This window comes from Mus musculus, chromosome 6, assembly GCF_000001635.26.
Source record: "Mus musculus strain C57BL/6J chromosome 6, GRCm38.p6 C57BL/6J".
NCBI lineage: Eukaryota > Metazoa > Chordata > Mammalia > Rodentia > Muridae > Mus > Mus musculus.
The window spans coordinates 142,607,472-142,626,828 of record NC_000072.6 but is presented as its reverse complement, the minus strand read 5'-3'; the positions used below and the strand labels follow the sequence as shown (position 1 = coordinate 142,626,828).

Below are 19,357 nucleotides of genomic sequence, written 5' to 3'. Positions count from 1 at the left end.
AATCATTGATTTTAAAATAAAAGATGTTGAGACAATTATACATAAAATATGAAACAACTACCTATCAAATAAAGATGTCCATAAAAAGCTGTAACATGGTGAAATTAAAGGCTAGGAAGTTTTTGAAACAAGAACTGCAAAAGTTCTTTTGAGGTAAGACAGACCTTAGGAAAAATTAGAAAAGAATAAACAGAAATAACTGTATAAAAAATTTAAACTTTGATTGAGCTGGAAGCACCAGAGGTGAATTTAAATTGTAAAAGAAATCAGGTAAACACTACAATATATAAAGAGCATCTAACTTCAATAAGGAAAATTATAATTAGCAAGTAATCCAATCAAAGATACTCAAAGGACACAAAAACTGCTGAAAAAATAATCTATACATTTTATAGTGGGAAGACTAGATGAGTTTTAAACAGTGTATATCCATTCGAAAGGAATGTTTGAAAACACAGATGGGAAAATACCCATATTTGATCATCGTAAAGCAAACAAACTTCTGGTATAAGCATTTATCTATAGTATCCGAGACAAGCAGGTGGACACCATGTCAATGATACGTCGATGCTGAACTGTGGACACATGTGCAATTGTCTACGGTGAGCAGGCCTACAGCTTGCTTTGGTGGTGGCTCCCATTACTTAACATTAATATAAACATGAATGTTATTACACTGCCACGAACATTGCACATGAGCTAAATGTATTGTCCTTTGTACTCTCTCCCCACAGCATATCCCTCCGACCTTGGAGTCGCTGACGCGCTCCACCCTGCTCTGCCTGTCTGCTATTGGGATGATCTCCTATGCTACACCCGTGTTTCTCGTCGCCCTTGCGCCCCTGGGTGTAGCCTTTTATTTCATCCAGAAATACTTCCGGGTTGCCTCTAAGTAAGTGAGACTATTCTGTACATTTGATGATTGGGAACTGTTTCTGCTCTAGTGTTTAAGGTGAAGAGTTTTGTGGAGAAGACAACTGGCTTTGCTAACTCCTCATGTTTCCATGTGAGTCTCACCACCATCCTTTCAAAAAGTGACTGCTTCTTCCTCGCCCTTGACACGTGCGAACATGCTGTTGACACATGTTGACATGCCATTTGGTTTGTCAAGAATTTGTCATTTGAGTTGTGAGCCCACAGGTGTGCCAGCTCTTGCATTCTTTGGTTCTTTTCCTGAATCTAACATTGGCAGGAAACTCACATTGTCCTGAAGAGTGAGCAATTGAGAGGCAGTATATCCCAAGGAACAAAAAAGGGTTAAAATCACAAAATCCTTCAAACAAAGGGTATGAAATAGTAGAAGGTGACAGACGAGGAGATAAATTATCCATGACTATGTAGTTGGATGATCTTGAGTGTCTTGCAAGGCACGCCATCACTTTAAGACACTGGAGACATGGGCTCACAGAAATTTCCATCTACCTGATAATGCAAATAAACAAAGGGTCATCATTAATTTTAGATTTTCTGTTAATGTAGGAGTTATGGTTCCCCAAGAATTTAAGCGGTTAATGGTCAGTACAGTGTCAGCATTTGTAAACTTGAAAGTTTGAGTTTGGGCTTTTCTAAAGAATACGACGAGCTTTCTTTTTGTGGGGACTCTGTGTCAGTACTCAACAAACGCTTGCTGTGTAACGGATAGCTGTGTTGCCTTGTGGTGGACGATACACAGCTGCTCTCGCTGAAACCCATCACTCGTTAAGATAAAGCCATATCAGAAGTAACCTTAACATTCAGACTAGGCTAGAATGGAAGGTTAGTGTGTTTGCCTAGCACACTGAGCACATTTCACATGACTGGAGTGCAGGGAAGATGAATTCACACAGGAGGAGGGAGGACAAAGGGGAGACGCGCTAGAGAGGTCCTGGGGCATACAGAACTTCACATCGCTCCGTATTATCTCTCCCCCAGGGCTGTGAGTCCTTCACATACTGGAGATATTTGAGCGGGTTTTCTTCCTCAGAATCTATCTGGCCAACTTCCCTCCCTCCCTTCTTTCCTTCCTTCCATCCTTCTTTCCTTTCATCTTTCCTTCCTTCCTTTTTTCCCTTTTCCTTCCTTCTTTCTTTCCTTCTTTCTTTACTTTCTTCCTCCCACTCTCCCTCCCTCCCTTCTTTCCTTCCTTTCTTTTTCCTTCCTTCCTCCCTCCCTTCCTTCTTTCCTTTCTCCTTCCCTCCTTCCCTCCCTCCCTCCTTCCTTCTTTCCTTCCTTCTTTCTTTACTTTCTTCCTCCCCTCTCCTTCCCTTCCTTCTTTCCTTTCTTCCTCTTTCCTCCCTCCCTTCCTCCCTCCTTTCCTTCCTTCCTTTTTCCTTCCTTCCCTTTTCCTTCCTTCCTTCTTTCTTTTCTTCCTCCCTCCCTCCCTTCCTCCCTCCCTTCCTTCTCTCCTTTCTCCCTCCCTCCTTCCCTCCCTCTGTCCCTCCCTCCCTTCCTTCCTTTCATACCAGTGAAGGATTCACACTCCCATTTCCTCTGGTGTTTGTGCCAACACTCAGTGCTGAAGAGCAAGGAGCTTCTGACCCAGTTGGTGACCGCTGGCTGACTTGTAACCAGCCCTTGCCTCTCAACACTTATATGAAACTTTTGTATCTAACTGCAACACAGGATTGTTTGAACATCTTTTTGCCATTACTGAGATAAACTGGGTGGCAAGAGTTAGGCAAAGATTTCTAACCCACTACCAATGTGAACTGTGAGCTTTGCTCCTGAAACACAGTCAGACTCATTGGTCTACACGAGTAGTGGCTATAATGGAGAATATGGTCTTTTAACGATGTTATATAAAGAATTTTTATTTTTTATGCTAGTGAAGAGGAAGGGGCACAAAATAGAATTTTAAAAAGAAGAACCAATTGTAACATGACAAATATATATATTAAAGGAATTAGGGTTGATATGAGATTTAACAGCCATCCTGTCCACCGTTCTCATCTGAGAGTTGGGATGACAACCCAGTGACTAGAAGCCGTACAGGCACAAGGATCTTGCTCCTGCTGCTGAAGAGACTGTTTTCTATGTCTTGAGGAGAATTGAAGTGGGGGATCCTGGTGGCAGTAATGTGACCTTTTGAATGTCTAAGTCACAGGTCTAATGGGTGTTTAGCTGTCTGCTTCCTTCCTACAAGAACGCAGATTGGGTTGTTTCATCACCTTCTGAGCTCACACATGACAGTTCTGTAAACAGACAGGCTCCTTAGTGGCATTTTCTTCAGCTCTGACCTCAGTGAGCGGCCATCTGTTGTTGCTGTCAGCTGGGCCAATAACCACCTGTTTATGTTTAAAGTTTAAACCTAGGAAGCGCCTCACAGTCTTTCACTGTCCTCTCCACCTTCCTCCGAGCCTCCTCCCCCGTCTGCCCTTTGTGAAGTGAGTCAAGTCCATCTCAGAAACTCAGAAGGGAAAGACATTGCGCTTGTTTGTGGGACTACACAGATGGTCAAGATTGGCCTCCACACTTTATGGTGTGTAACAGCATTTACCAGTTCACTTGATGCTCGCAGGTCAATGGAAGGGCTACCTCTCTTACCCTCCCAATCTCCCTCCGTGACCTCAGAGGGCAGAAAGTGGGAAGGGAAAGGGAAATGCTTTCAAATAATTGGTTTATCTCAGTCTTATCATCTAGAAAGGCAAGCTTATATGACTTACAGAAAAGTCGTTAACCTGGCTATGACTGTGAACTTCTGTCTTTATGACAGTTGGGAGGCTGAGTCAGGAAAGTCACTGCAAATTTGAAGTCATCCTGGGATTCACAGTGACATCTTATCAGTCAGTAAATCAACCAATCAGTCAAGAAATAAACTAATTTTAAAAGAAAAATTCATGAACACACAGCTTTGTGAAAAGGGTTACATTGGACAGATTGAGGTATTTCTGTTTTTAAGTAGGTTGTGCAGATGTGTATAATATGTGTATACTAATGTGGGCATTAGTTCCTTGGGGGAACTGTTGAAGTTCCTCAGAGGCAGGGATTCAAGTCACAGTGGCTAGAGCCGAACCCATGGCTGCATCTCCCCCTCTGATATCTTCTCTCTGTGTGTCCTTCAACACTGGTGAACTTCAGTGATTTTGCAAAGTCCAATGTGCTGGAAGCTGCTACATGACTTTCAGTACAACTTCAGTATCACTGCAGCCCATGACGCTCCTCTGGCAGCCATCTTCCTGCCATTGCTTCCCACCCTCTGTGTTAAGTAGATTAGCGTCTTATGAATTCAGAACTTTAGAGACACCCCCCCCCCAAGGCGATCCTAACTGCTCTTCCCCTCTCAACCATTTTCCCATTCTTCATACCATCCACTGAGGCTTGGCTCTTATTTTACTTCTTCTGTTCAGTGACAGCAATCATTCTTTTAAGACTCTCCTCCGGTCCCCTACACTTAAAAGGCTGTTATCTCATTGGGTGAGGTACAGTCGCTCATGCTTGTAAGGCTAGCACTTGGGAGGTGGAGACAGGAAGATTAGGGTGAGGGTGACAGAGAGAGACACCTTCTCAAAAGCCAACAGCCCTCCCCAAACGATAGCAAGACCACGCCCTTCCAACAATTCTTTTCCACCTGGTCATCCATTCCAAATCAAGGTCATTTCAATAGTGATTTATATTCATATTTTACTTTTAACACTTTTCCTGTAACACTCAACATTGTATTATGCTTATCCTGTATTTTATGGCTAATAACCACTTATAAGTGAGTGCATACCATGTTTATCTTTCTGGGTCTGGGTTAACTCACTCAGGATAATATTTTCTTGTTCCATCCATTTGCCTAGAAATTTCATGATGTCATTGTTTTAATAGCTGAGTAATATTCCATTGTGTAAATGTACCACATTTTCTTTATCCATTCTTCGGTTGAGAGACATTCTAGGTTATTTCCAGTTCCTGTCCAATAAAGCTGCTATAAACACAGTTGAGCAAGTGTCCTTGTGATATGGTAGAGCAAATTTTGGGTATATTCCCAGAAGTGGGATAACTGGGACTTGAGGTAGAACTATCCCCAATTTTCTAAGAAACTGCCAAATTGATTTCCAAAGTGGTTGTACAAGTTTTCACTCCCACCTGCAATGAAGGAGTGGTCCCTTTTATCCACATCCTCGACAGCATGATCTATCCCTTGAGTTTTGTGTTTTTGTTTTAATCTTAGCCATTCTGGAGGGGGTAAGATGGAATCTGAGTCATTTTGATTTGCATTTCCCTGATGACTGGGAATGTTGACTCTTTCTTTAAGTGCTTCTTGGCCATTAGAGATTTCTTTGATGATAATTCTCTGTTTGGCTCTGTACTCCATTTTAAAATTTGGTTTGTTGACGTCTAACTTCCTGAGTTCTATAAAGAACCCAAAATATTTTAGATATCAGCCCTCTGTCAGATATAGGGTTGGCAAAGATCGTTCCCATTCTGTAGGCTGCCATTTTTTTTCTTATTGATGGAGTCCTCTGACTTACAAAAGCTTTTCAGTTCATTGAGATCTCACTTATTCATTGTTGATCTAGGTGCCTGAGCTGTTGGTGTTTTGTTCACCAAGTTGTCTCCTGTGCCAATGCGTTCAAGGTTATTCCCCACTTTCTCCTCTATCAGGTTCAGTGATCTAGTTTTATGTTGAGGTCTTTGATCCATTTGGACTTGAGTTTTGTTCATGGTGATAGATATGGATCTATTTGCATCCATGTATATGCAGACATTCAGTTAGACCAGCACCCTGTGTTGAAGATCCTTTCTTTTTTCCATTGTATAGTTTGGTATTTTTTGTCAAAAAATCAAGTGTCCAAAGGTGTGTGGGTTTACTTCTGGATCTTCATTTTGGGGGCATTGATCAACCTGTCTGTCTTTATACCAATGCCATATGGTTTTATTTACTATTGATCTGTAGTACAGCTAAGATCAGGTATGGTGGTACCTCTAGAAGTTCAAGGTTTTAAGAATGAGGACTTATGGGAAATAAATAAGAGGCGGAGTTCAAATGAATGAATGACAAGAGCAAACACTGGAGTCTGAGAACCTTGCAAGTTCCATGGTCTCAGAGCCTGGAGGGAAGTGACACAATACCATTGTCTTTGTTCTAGGGATCTCCAGGAACTTGACGACAGCACCCAGCTCCCCCTGCTTTGTCACTTCTCAGAAACAGCTGAAGGGCTCACCACTATCCGGGCCTTCAGGTGAGTAACACATGTTCAGATTGCCAACGAGGGGCAAATCCATTCACAAGTGTCTACCAACAAATGCAACTAACGGACACCCTTTTGAAGGCACACTGTGTTGCTCATAGTGAACTACATAGCAGGAATAAGAATGAACATCATTGATTAGGGTTCATCTGAAAAATTTAAGAGTACAGAAGGAATTGACCCAGTGGAAAGGAATTAGCTGAAGCTTCCAATAAAACACTTAACATAATGAATCCAGCCAGGCATGGTGGTGCACACCTTCAATCTTAGTACTCGGTGATTGTGGTGGTGGATTTGTTGACAGGAGGACCAAGAGTTCAAGGCCAGCCTAGGGAACAGAGAACATTCAAAACCAGCCTGGAGTCCATGAAAGCCTATCTCAAAAATACAACAAAAGAAAGAAAAAGAAAGAAAGAAAGGAAGGAAGGAAGGAAGGAAGGAAGGAAGGAAGGAAGAAAGAAAGAAAGAAAGAAAGAAAGAAAGAAAGAAAGAAAGAAAGAAAGAAAGAAAGAAAGAAAGAAAGAAAGAAGGAGAAAGAAAGAAAACAATCCAAGTTTCTCTATGTTTGTAAGCAGCAATAACTAAGCTTCCATGGACCAAGGTACTTCCTGTTCAAGTTAGATCATAAAAGTGGTATTACTGGCCATTTTCTTTGATCTAGAAAACTGATATTTTAAAGCATTGCATCTTCTTTCCACCCTATTACAAATGTGTATTGATTTAGATCAGAGATTTGTCCAACCTAAGATGTTTATTTTAAGAATATGGGAATGGTTCACAGAATGGATCATTAAGAAGCAACCTTTGAAAACATTATGTATGATGAGAATTCTACCTAAATCTATGTGAGTTTCATTTACCCAACTCATACCTCACATCCTACCATGTTTTCTCCACATGGAATGCAAAGCCTCTTACAGAGAATTTCAACATTAATTATTGGTATTGAACATACAGTTATTGGCATAACTTTATAGTATAATAGTACTTGGCAGGGACCATCAACAAAAACATCATATTGAAGATTACTTTTGCTACCAAGCTAGTCCTTTCCAATTAGTTTATACAAGAAATATTTATTAGAGTAGTATATAATAATATAACTGAGTACTATTCTTATAGATAAATAAAGATTGAATACACATGGCTGTTTATTTCCATCCCAGTTATAAGTCAGTCTTTACTTTAGCCAGTGTGTGATCTTATTTTATGTCCCATAAAAATATCTGTTTTATTTAAAATATGTTCATGCTAATTACTTAATCTCTTCCAACTAGAATACAAATTCTGAGAGAACAGGGTTTTCTTCTCACTGTTAATATACCCTGACTTGGGAAATGCTTTTTATATTTGTTTAGTGAGCTTGGTGTAGGCTCTGTCCTAAGGGAGAGAGGGTTTGAGGGATAAAGATGATAGTATAGTGAGACCGATGGAGGTGTACCACACAGACAGCTGTATCAGAGGGTTGGGTGGCCTCTTGTTTCAAAAGTAGATGGAGATACTTGTTGGACAATGGACCTTTAAATGAGTTCTAGTTGAGATGGAAGGTAAAGGCGACAGAGGGTCCAGAGGAAAAAGCATGAAGATTTCTGTTTTATGTATAACTCAAATCCAGTGTCACATGATCCCAAGGTGGAGGTCATCACAGTGAAGCTTGAGAACATGGAGGCTGGCGCTCACAGGGAAGGAGGGAGTTCCTCTGTGTGGAACTTGGATTTTGTTCTTTCTGTGTTGTGGAGTCACTGAAGAGTCTCAACAGGAAACTGACACAACCACAGCCATGTTAATTACAACAATTGACTCATCGATGATAAGTCAGGGTGACTGAAGCTAAAGGTAGGAAGAAGCCGGGAGGCCATGTTTGAGGCACAGTCTCAAGAAGGACCTTAATTCAGACTGGTCCTCCTCTTCCCAAGATTCCAGTGAAGAAATAACATTAAGCGCACTTCTCAGGGAAGACCTTGTCTTCATAGGAAGGGAGAGGAATTCATACCAGTTGAGAAACTAAACCACATAAGGAGGCAAAAGCTTAGGGTTGTGGGGAGACTTTGCGTTTAGTCTGAGAATTTCACAACAGTAAAGACATGTATCAGAAAGGCACTGTACAACTTGGACATGGATGGAAGTATCACAATAGTGAGAATGTTAAAAAATTGAATGGACAACAGTAGTTAAAAACAGAAAAAAATAAAAGAAGTTAAAGGTATCCTTTGGATATAGAAACCACAATGCTATTTATGACCTTAACAATAGCAGAATTGGTTCAGGAGTAGCAAAATCAGAAGTCAGAAGCTGGTGGACTAATTAGAATTGCTGGTGTAGGGAGAGTTAAATGATTTCTACCCCAGGGGTGTATTAAGGCATTATTTTTTAAAAGAGAGTAATGAGCTAGAGATGTTTGATGGATGATGGGAAGATTCGAGGGGTAGACAGGATCCGGGAAGTTGATGGAGCGGGTTTCAGTAGCATGTTGACAGGGATGTGGCTGGTCAGAGGGGCAGCTTTTCTGTAGGATTTTGTACAGTGTGCTTCTGAGAAAGCATGGAGGGTGTGTGTGTGTGTGTGTGTGTGTGTGTGTGTGTGTGTGTGTGTGTGTGTATGGGGGGTCAGGAAGCTGGGGATGGACAGCAGGACTCAACACCTCAGAACCTCCACTTTTTCCCGGTGGGACAACATGGGTCATCTGAAACTGCCAAGGATGGGTCATTTGAAGCTGCCAAGGATAGGAGTCAGGGAGAGCATATTGAAGAATCCGAGAAAGGTTTAGAAAAAAAAAAGGAGAAAATAGACCAGGGCAAGGTTCAACTTCTTAATTTTCCTCCTGCACTAAACACATTGGTAAAATTGAATTAATTGTACATTAAGAAAAGCTCTAGATAGCTGTAAGAATAGCAGAATATTACACCTTACCTTTTATGCTTGAATAATAGCTGTGCCAGACAAGGATTCTCTAACTTCCATCTAAAATTATCTTGTCAATTAAGTATTATAAACCATAGTGTTTTCAGTCATAGTAAGTATTTTTAAAAGACAACAGTGGCCTACCTGCTGTGGGTAAGTTTCTAGAATCACCGGGGTTGGTACTCATGATCAAGAATAAAGTCTGTTCTTAGGGCCCGAGAGACGTTCAGTGCTTAAGATCTGTCACTGCTCTCCCAGAGGATCTGGATTGGGGTTCTCGCACCCCATCCAGTGGCTCACAACAGCCTCTAATCTAAAGCCTTCTTCTGTCATCCACAGGGCACTGCACTCATGTGCACCTAAGTATGTACACACACATAAGTAAAATTAAAATAGATCGTAGAAAAACACTCCAAAAGAATTGAGCACATGATTCCTCATAGCTGCTCCTTTCCTACGTCTACTCAGAGTCCCCTGGGCCAGCTCCTTCAGAAAGCCCTCCTTGGAGTGGACCTTATGTTCCTTTTGCACTTGGGGCACACTCACACATAGCAGGAAACCTATAGTAATTTACAAGGAAAATATCTAAATTAGACTACGTTGTCAGTGACCTTTGCCACTGCTTCATTTGTGTGTGTGTGTGTGCGTGTGTGTGTGTGTGCGTGTGCATGTGTGTGTGCGTGTGCGTGTGCGTGTGCGTGTGCGTGTGCGTGTGTGTGTGTGTGTGTGTGTGTGTGTCTGACAGAAGAAAGGTCTAAGAATGTTCAGAAGATGGACTGGATATGGATGAGAAGATAAAAGCTGAGTGTGTCAAAGTTTCCATTAGGAAAACAGAAGGTTTCTTGCCAAGCAGAAACAGAGGAATGCTCCCTGCGCTTTCAGCCCTCCTCCCTCGGCTCCAGGCTGTTGCCAGTTCCCTACAAATGTGGAGTGATAGAAACGACACAGCTCAGCAGGGGGAAGCAGGTCCCAGACAGAGCACACTGTCAGGACCCCAAGCTCTGATCTACTGGATGCATTTGTCTGGGGTGGTGAGAACACCTATCCTGGAGAACCCTGGATCTTCTCACTCCTGTTTCCTGTTAGGGTACCTACAATAACTAGTTCACCCCAGAAACCTGCCCCCTCCCCCAAATAAAACCTACTCCCAGACGTCTTCCCTGTTCTCCAGGAAGCCAGGGTTAGCCCTTGCCTTCTCCCCACCCCCTCTTCCTGGTTCTCTATTCAGATCCTCCAATGTAAATCTCTCCTTTATGCTCTTAGACTCATGAAAGAAGGTCCTGGGCTGCCTCAGACTCACTAGCTAGCAAGATTTCTCCCACCCTGAGAAAGACACATCTTGTTCATTGTATATCTCCAGAACCTAGCACAGTGTCTTCCTTGCTGTGGAGAAAGGATGCTTAGATGCAAATATAGCCGATATTCCTCTAGCAAGCAAGTCTACCTGGCACGTTCCTGGCAAGCATGGAAATGTGAGCCTTACAAAGACCACAGTTTGTTCTCACTGTTGCTGTGAATCCTAGGGCCTCAGAGGGCATTCTGTCTTCTAGCTCCTCACTATAGTCACCCCTCCTAAGGTCACGTGGAAGACAGACACGCTCCTTGGACTGTTCAGTCCCAAGCCATGGTGTTGCCATTCTTTGACATAGGTCCCCCTGGACGTGGCATTTAGTTCAAGGCTGCATAACTCAAATTGAAGTAATGGTTTGGCTCTTACTGCTAAACTCTGATCGTTGTAGATCAGACACTGCTGTCTCACCAAATTATCTCTCTGGCTTGGCATACTAGAATGGTCAGATTGATTGGAGAGATACCAAGTATCTGCTTTATATTGGCCTGTATGGACTCTGATGGTGGGCCAAATGTACCCCGCCCAGGACTTCTTCGTTCTTTGATACAAGTGATGAGTTATTTAAAAGTTTTGCAATTTTACTGGAAGATTTTACAGGAATGGGGGGATTCTTTTAGCAAGTAGGGCTCACTAGTGAGTGGGTCAGTAATTCCTTACAAAATGACCTATAGATGGCTTATGTCAGAACAGCTGTGGCCACAGGGAGGAAAGAAGCTAACTCAGCTGGGTATGGCACCAACTTTCAAACCAGTTGCTTGTCAGCTCTGTTTTGTCTATTATTTAAGGAAAGTGATTACAAAGTCAGGATATGTTTGTTACGTAGAAGAGATATGTTTCTTTTTCTTTTTAGTGTGTATGTGTGAAATCATACCCAGGATGTTCAAGTGCTTAAGGGTCTTCTTAACTTTTAAAACAAACTTTCTATGGCATATATTCATTGTACATGGTAGTGCAAGGGGTTGGAAGTATAGGGTGAGACGTGCTCACACAGGACATACGCTTGTTGAAGGTTATTGCTAGTTCTGCTAGTAAAGTAAGCCACACAGAATTGTGTTTGATCATGTTGAGCAACAGGGATGAGCCTAAGTTTCCCATGGACATCTGATGTCTCTCCATCACCACGACTATTAGGGTGAGAAATCTCCCAACCCTAGAGGATGGAGGATTTTCTCTGATGCCACTCAGAGTATTTACAGTGCCTTGTTCACCCTCAAAACCCAGCTTCACCCCTAAAGCTATACCAAGACAATCTTTTCTGTGCTCTGGGAAGCCTGGCTTGACCCTTCCCTCTCCCCACCCTCTGTCTCTATTCAGATCACCCAAAGTAAATCTCCTTCGCTTTCACAGGGTCACTGCAAACAGACCCTGTGCTGTGCCAGCCATCTGTGAGAAGATCCCTCTATCTTCTGCTCCTTGGCACCCTACTTTCTTTCTTTGGTTAAAAAAAAAAAGAGCCAAAGAAAAAGAATATATTTGAAGGGATATATTTACCTGTTGTAAATGTATGGTTTTCTGTCTCCATTGGTTCTCATCCAGCCCAGCTCAACATCATTTGGAAAAATGAAATAAATGCCTCAAACACAGGTAGAACATACTGTGATTTCTGTAGCCCGGATGGCATAGGCCAAGTCTCACAACATTGGATCCATCAATACTGTGGTGACTTTTAATGAAGAGTTGTCATCGCAATGGCTTCTTTTCATAGCTGTAGCATGAAAATGGAGCAAACACTTGCCCTCTTGGACTCTATCCAGAACTCAGCAGAGCAACTCTGGAGTCCACTCGCCTGTCACGCATCCCATCCATGTGTCACTCTGTTACAAACCATTCAGTAGTTAACAGTGACTGGCTTTTTCTAATTCTCCTGTTAGGTGACTAACATTGTGGTGTCTTTGTTTTCTGTAGGCATGAAACCAGATTCAAGCAACGCATGCTGGAGCTGACAGACACGAACAACATTGCCTACTTATTTCTCTCAGCAGCCAACAGATGGCTGGAGGTCAGGACGGTACGTTCATTATGTTCCTTGTGCGATTTCGTAATGGAAACCAAACAGACAGGAGGCTTCGCGTGGAGAGGCAGATGTTTGGTGGAACTAGCCTTCTACGGAGAGTCAGGACCAGGCCTCCATTGACTGGACTTTAAAATAGATCAGGTTTGGTTTTGTTCCAAATGAAATTTATTTTCATGTTGTAGCTAATCACACACACACACACAAAAATGCCCCCAAAGCAAAAATCACTCTGTGTTCTCTATACCCTCCGAACTACCTAAGTTCACAGGATAGTAAATATTTATACAATGCCATTTTTTTTTTGTAAGACAAGTGACCAGGTACACTGATGTCCTTCACTGATCCAGACAAGCTTGTAAGGGAAGGTGGATTTTTTTGTTTTAAGCCAATGGAGGGTTACGTTAGTACAAAACTGTCAGCCACTAAGTCATCTACTGCTGTCTTCTCTCCTGTGTGACACACAGGAATAAGCACAGACTCTGGCACAGTATGGACTTCATGTCCCAGATTAAGTTCTTGCTGTGCCAGATCCCTCTTCACTTATAAAGTAAGAATAAGAACATGTACCTCATGGACGTGTCCCTAAAATAACAATGAAGGCGCCGGAATTGCCCTAGTATGCAAGTCTAGCTTGATTTGTTGCTGTGATAAAATATGCTATCAAAACACAAGTGAGGGAAGAAAGGGGCTTATCTCAGCTTACAATTCCTGCTTAGCCTCCCTCATTGTGGGAAGTCAAGGAAGAAACTTTAAAGAACTAGTCCTATCATAACCACCGTCAAGGGCAGAGGGAGAGAGAGAGAGGGAGAGGGAGAGAGGGGGGGGGGGGCAATACAATCTCACGCACTTGCTTCCTCTACTCTTACACCCCCTGCCTAGGGGGTGGCACTGCCCACAGTGGTATAGGACTTTCTACATCAATTAACTTAATGGACACAGTTTCCCACAGACATGCCCAAGGACTACCCAGTGTAGATAACCCCTCACTGGAACTCTCTAGCCAGGCGACTGTAGGGTTTGTCAAGTTAATCTAAGTCCCTGCTGTAGATTATTTGTATCTCCAACCAGATGCAGATTTAAAAAAAAAAAACAAAACAAACCCATAACCAGAGAAGGTAGATGATATAAGAAGTTTAAAGGGGTCAAAATGAAGACTCCCAAGTTCAAGAGTGGTCATAAAATACATTGATACAGATTGATAGTCTTACACCGCCCATGTCTTTAGTTACTCTGACTTCTCATTGGTTGGCAAAAGTGGTGGAGACTCTTCATTACCAGTGGAAAAGACCCTCCCTTTACCACCATGTCAGTGAGAGCTCATTGACCAACTGAGCACAATTATGTTACACAAAAACAACAACTAAAGCATCTTTCAGGATGGTGTGAAGGCTGGAAAAATCGGGACAGAGTTACTTAGGAGTTACAGACTCCTGAAAGGTAGATACATGGTTGCATAAAATCTATAACAAAATCCAAGCTTGGTTTCCAGACTCCAACTAGACCACGATTCTTTATTTGAAGTTTCTGTTTTCTTTCTTCTTTTAAAGATCCCCATTATTCTCTGGGGAGAAATATCATATTGGAATAGTAGAACTAACAGAATATCTCTGTGGGTGGATTTTCAGAACTGTAATGTGACAATGACAGTAGTTGTCTTTGAGTCTGGCCTTTCTTAGCTTTGAGATTAGGCGCGATATTTAGGGGTAAGCCGTTTTCCTTGGATGTGAGATGTCTACGGCTGCTGCCCTTAGCACTTCCCAATGGCAGGTTCACAGACAAGTGTAGGAGAAGAATCTTCATGCAAACCATATGTCCTGTTCTTAGAGCCAAACCAAGATATCAGCACCCGAGCCTGCCAGGAAAGGGAAGGGCAGGGCAAACTGGAGAGAAACAGCAGCCAAGTTCAAAGTGGCTGCGTCTGACCCAGAATTTTAACCGCCACCCCCACCAAGAAAAAGCAACCAAATCTACCTGAGTATAAACGAATTCAGTTTCCTTGCAGACTAAAGAAGGGATTGCATTTTTAAATGGCAGGGGCAGACTCTGTCCTTCATTCCATAGCTCCTTGACACATTGAAAGACATTGCATGAAACATATTTGTTATTTTACCTTCTGTTTGCATTCTTTATATCACAGCACTTCAGAGATTCACTAGAGGACTTTCCTGAGTAGAATTACCCCTCAAAAGCTAACTCGGAGGCCAGTGAGGTGGCTCAACTGTTGAGGTCACGGGCTGCTCTTCTGGTGGACATGGGTTCAATTCCCAGCTCCTATATATCTGCTTACAAGGACTTGCAACTGCAGGTCTAGGGAGTCCAGTGCTCTCTTCTGGCTTCCTCAAGTACCAGGTGTGAATGTGGTACACACACACACACACACACACACACACACACACACACACACACACAGAGGTAAAACACCCTTATACTTAAAATAAGTTTATTTAAAACTAAGTGCTGTAGTACAGAAACATATGTCATAGATGGATTGTCACATAAAGCAAAGCTTTTTTGCCCACGTGGCTTCATTACTGTGGGCGTGTGGAAGGGACCTCTTCATTGTATCTGTAATTTTAGCCTCACATGAGTGGGGTTTTGTCAGAGAAAATGAACGCAGAAATCGGGACCTTGGAGATGAAAGTGTAAGTTGTTCTCAGCTCTATAACTAGATGAGCTCTGCTTTGTAGGTCCTCTGAGGGTAGAAAAAAGTAAGGAAAGGCTTTATTTGGCTCAAAAAAAAAAAAAAAAAAACGAAACATTGATCTTATCTGCACTGTTCACACAGCCCTCCATGCCCCTCTCATTAACCACAGAGTCCAGAAAATCAACAGGAATATCTGCTCTGAGTGAATAGTCACCATATTTTCAGAACAGACACAACTAACAGGGCAGAAGGAGGGTCATGGCATTGGGCATTAATTAGCCAGGCAGCTTTTCTGGAAGCTTCTAAGAGGGCTGGAAGCCTTAGTACAGAAAGGAGACAGCTTGACTTCAGAGCTTCCTGTGTCCCCCATTTCCTCTTCTCAAACACTTCTTGATTTCAGAGCCCCCACCCCTACCCCCTTGCTGCTGGCAGAAAATCCCCACGAGAAGGGAGGGAGGGAAATCAGCGCAGGTAGAGGTTGTTGAATTGGGGAAAAGATTCCTGGGCTCCATCCAGCTTTAAGATTTTGTCCAGTAAACTCCTGATGCTTGCTTCTTTCCCTGTTCATGTTGAATAAGAGTTCAGAAAATCCTGAGGCTTAGGAGACAGCGTCAACAGATGAAGTGCCAACGCACAAGTCTGAGGAGAAGAGATTGGATCCTAGAACCCCAGCTCCTGGGGGCTGTTGTAATCATAAAAAGATAAAGAACTATAAGAATAGATGTTCTGTAGGGGTGTGGGGAGGTGTGGGGGGAGGGGTGCCTCAGTTTATTTAGGGCATGGGGAGGGGGTTAAGAGGGTAGCAGAGGCAGAGAAAGGCTGAGAGAAGGGGAGGCTGGTGATGACCATGTGGAGAGAGGGAAGAGAATGGGGAGAGAGGGGGAGCAAGAGGCAAAGATCAAGGGAGAGACAAGAGCAAGAGAACAAGAGAAGCAAGAGAGAGAGGCAAGAGAGGGAGGAGGGGCCAAGCAGCTCCTTTTATAGTGGGCCAGGCCTACCTGACTGTTGCCAGGTAACTGTGAGGAGGAGCATACCTGGCTGCTGCCAGGTAACTGTGGGGATGGAATCCAGACAGAATACCAACAGGGGCCACCTGCCATCCCAGCACTGGGGAGGCAGAGAAGGAATTCCCAGGCAGGTTAATTAGACTAGAGGAGTTAGCCAGTTCTGCCACAGTAAAGGCACTTGTCACCACACACACACATACACACACACACACACACACACACACACACACACACACACACACACACACACACACACAGGCATACATATGCAAATGCAAACACATGAAAAGAAAAGGAGAAATAGAGTTAAGGCCATCTGAGTTATTGTCTTTCCTTGGTTCTATGGTTTCTGTGTGGAAGACTTCATCTTGCCTACCATATTCATTTCCCATTCGCTTAGGATTGAGAAAGCATAAGAAAGGTTTTAACACATCCAAGGGGTGAAAGAAGGGATAACGGGACTTACTTGACTGGCAGACAAATAGCAAGAGCAGGGCCACCCTGCTTGCCTTGGCAGGGGAAGGAACTGTTTTCCTATCAGTGCTGAGTGAAGTGGCCAGGGTTCTGTGTATGTCCCCAGGGCCTGGCCTTTGAACACAGCTTACTTACGTCCTCTCTTCATCCCTCCATATTAAACAATTCCAGTTCTCTGGCATTGGTGTATCCATTTGCAAAAACTGTGTAAGTCTATCTACACACAGGCTGTGGTTCCAAGGCTTGGTCGTGATGTGTGGTAGAAGGCTGAAAGAAAATTCCCATCAAGAAGCCAACACAAACAAACAACACAAGAAGTCAGTAGGCACGCCATGCGGAAGTGAAAATAGTTGCTTAGTCTGTCTTCAGTCTGTTTGGTGAGACAGCCAAGAGCTTTCCAGCTCCTCGGTAGACAGGGCTGCAGTCACTGCAATCTGAGTCCCTAATATAATTTTCCTGTTCCCAAGTGCTAGAGAGGAGACACATTTCTAAGGACTAGTGGGGAAAGGGGGAGGCTATAGTGTTCTGTTGCAGCTGATTGCAGAGAATTACAGTTTTCATTATAACCCCAAGTACAGATAGATATCATGGGCTCACTGAAATTGGACCAGAGCTTTCTCTACAGCCAATAGGAATCAAGGGCTTCCCTTCCAGAAACACTGGCTTTATGTGATCAGATTACAGTTCAGGGGTGGCTAGAGGAGCTTTCCTCCGAAAGACAAGGACTTAGTCCAGTCCCTGCCCGCCCTCCCACCCCCCAGAACACACAAGAAGCCAGGCATGGCAGTGTGCTGTTCTTATCCCAGTATTGAGGAGTTGGAGACAAGCCCACTCCTGGAGCTCACTGGCTCACTACTTGGTGAGTTCTATGCCTTAAAACACAAAGTGGACAGAACCTGAGACACACACACACACACACACACACACACACACACACACACACACACACATACACACACACACACCTGCACTCACATGTGCACATACACACTAAACATCACACACACACAATTACACTTTGGCACTATACACATGACTTGGTGTGGATGGGCTCTCTCTTGAGAGTGGGTAATTCATGTACTTAGGTTTATTTCCTAACGGAATCTCACTGTGGGGGGTGTCTGTCACCAAATAGATTGGCTAAGATGTGTTGGGCCTGAGCAGAAGGCATGCTAGTCCTAATCCCTAAGTGTCCTCTGTCTTCTCTGTAGATCTTCAGACCATTGGCTTCTGTTTTCTTAATTTATTACCTTTAAGCTATTTTGCTATTGACATATACTTTGAAGAACTGGAAGGGAGATAAAATGCTAATCCATCGCCTGTGTGTTCGTGTTAATAGCACGGGATTTGGAGGACAGGGAGCCGGCTTGGACGTTTCTACCTTTGCCAAGTCTCACCTTCCTAGTTCACTGTGTGCTTGAAAGGACTCATCCGAAGCGTAGCAAGTCTCTGTGAGACATCCTGATAAATATCTTGCACACACACAAAAAAGCATCTCTTGTGCAGATCGAGTTAACATTCTAGTTATATACTCCAGAAGGTTTCTAAATCTTTAGAAAATATGTTGCTTTGTTTTTTTAAACTTTCTTATATATGTATGTGTGTATGTGTGGGGTGTGTGTGTGTGCACACTCACACACAAATGTGTATCCTCTTAGAATATAAAACACAGAATTACATGTATGCATGATTTTATGGGAACTACATAAAATTTAAGAACTGCAAACAAAAGAGAACATGTTTGCCTTTGTTAGACTGTCTGGGGGGTACTTAACACTACATTTGCATCTGCCTGTGAAAGTGACGTCACTTTGATATCCTTTGTGGATAAAAATAATTTCATTGAGAGGATGCATTTTTTTAACGGAGGGTGAGCTCACCTTGTGCCTTATTCCATGAAGCGCAACTGACCTTTTGGATACATTCAGCATCCATCGGTCTCCTTGCCTGAGATGAGTCAGACAGTCAGAGATCCCGACTTCCAAAACTCTGGTTCCTTGGAAAGTAGAGGCACCATGAGCACTTGAGGAAACAAGTAACTTTGAGAAAACTAAGCAGGACATGTTGACAGAGAGCAACCCTAGGGCTGGAGCCAGCAGCCAAGAGAGAAAAGGTGGCATCGAGAAGGAGCCAGGGCCCAGGGACTGCTAAGGAGAGGCGGAACAAGGAAGGTGTCTCTGGTGCTATCAGAGCAGGGATTGTACAGAAGTTGGAGGATAGTGACAGAAGACTCAATAACCCACTGGGGGTGGTAATTATTATTTATATAAGTTGGAGGCATTGATTAGTATAAAAGGGAAGTATATTAGTCAATATATACTGTCAACAGAATATGAACAAATCTGAACGAGGCTTTTCTTTTCAAAGGTACCAACTGTCAGGCAGCAGAGCGTAGAAATTAAATCACCCAACTCAAGGCCTGAGTGTGCACAACACACAGAAGTTTCCTAGGAACTGAGTCCCAATGTCTTTGAATTCCACCGGGCACATCTTGTGGAACTTTACCTTAGGCTCGCCTTGCTTTATGAAACATATCCTTGAAACTCTTTGTGAATTCTTCTATTTTATCTTGAAAACTTAAAAACTTATATATGTGTATGTGCATGTACATACATGTGAACAAAAGTGCCTTTAGAGTCAAGAAGAGGGCCTATGATCCCTGGAGACACAATGTGGATGCTGGGCATTGAACTTGGGTTCTCTCAGTTCCAGCCTGTGTGTGAATCTGCTTAGAAAAGATGTTATGTAAGCTGGGAACCTACCACATCATGTTGAGACTATGAAATTTAGCATAGAAGGCTTATTGGGGGA

The 19,357-nt window shown here is 43.0% G+C and overlaps 1 protein-coding gene and 1 long non-coding RNA gene across 11 annotated transcripts in view; one reads left to right on the top strand and one right to left on the bottom strand.

Moving 5' to 3' along the window:
* The window catches only part of Abcc9 (ATP-binding cassette, sub-family C (CFTR/MRP), member 9), a 114,905-nt gene that overhangs the window by 75,938 nt on the left and 19,610 nt on the right, over positions 1 to 19,357 (top strand). For all 10 annotated transcript variants that reach the window (NM_021042.2, NM_001310143.1, NM_001044720.1 and 7 more), the window contains 3 exons: positions 735 to 892; positions 6,054 to 6,146; positions 12,313 to 12,415. In NM_021042.2, the coding sequence (NP_066379.2) occupies positions 735 to 892; positions 6,054 to 6,146; positions 12,313 to 12,415 (354 nt within the window). The remainder of the gene's footprint in view (positions 1 to 734; positions 893 to 6,053; positions 6,147 to 12,312; positions 12,416 to 19,357) is intronic.
* Positions 367 to 12,234, bottom strand: 5330439B14Rik (RIKEN cDNA 5330439B14 gene). The gene is made up of 2 exons (NR_037679.1): positions 11,899 to 12,234; positions 367 to 1,422 (listed from the first exon to the last, which is right to left on the bottom strand). It is a non-coding gene; the product is annotated as an RIKEN cDNA 5330439B14 gene (long non-coding RNA).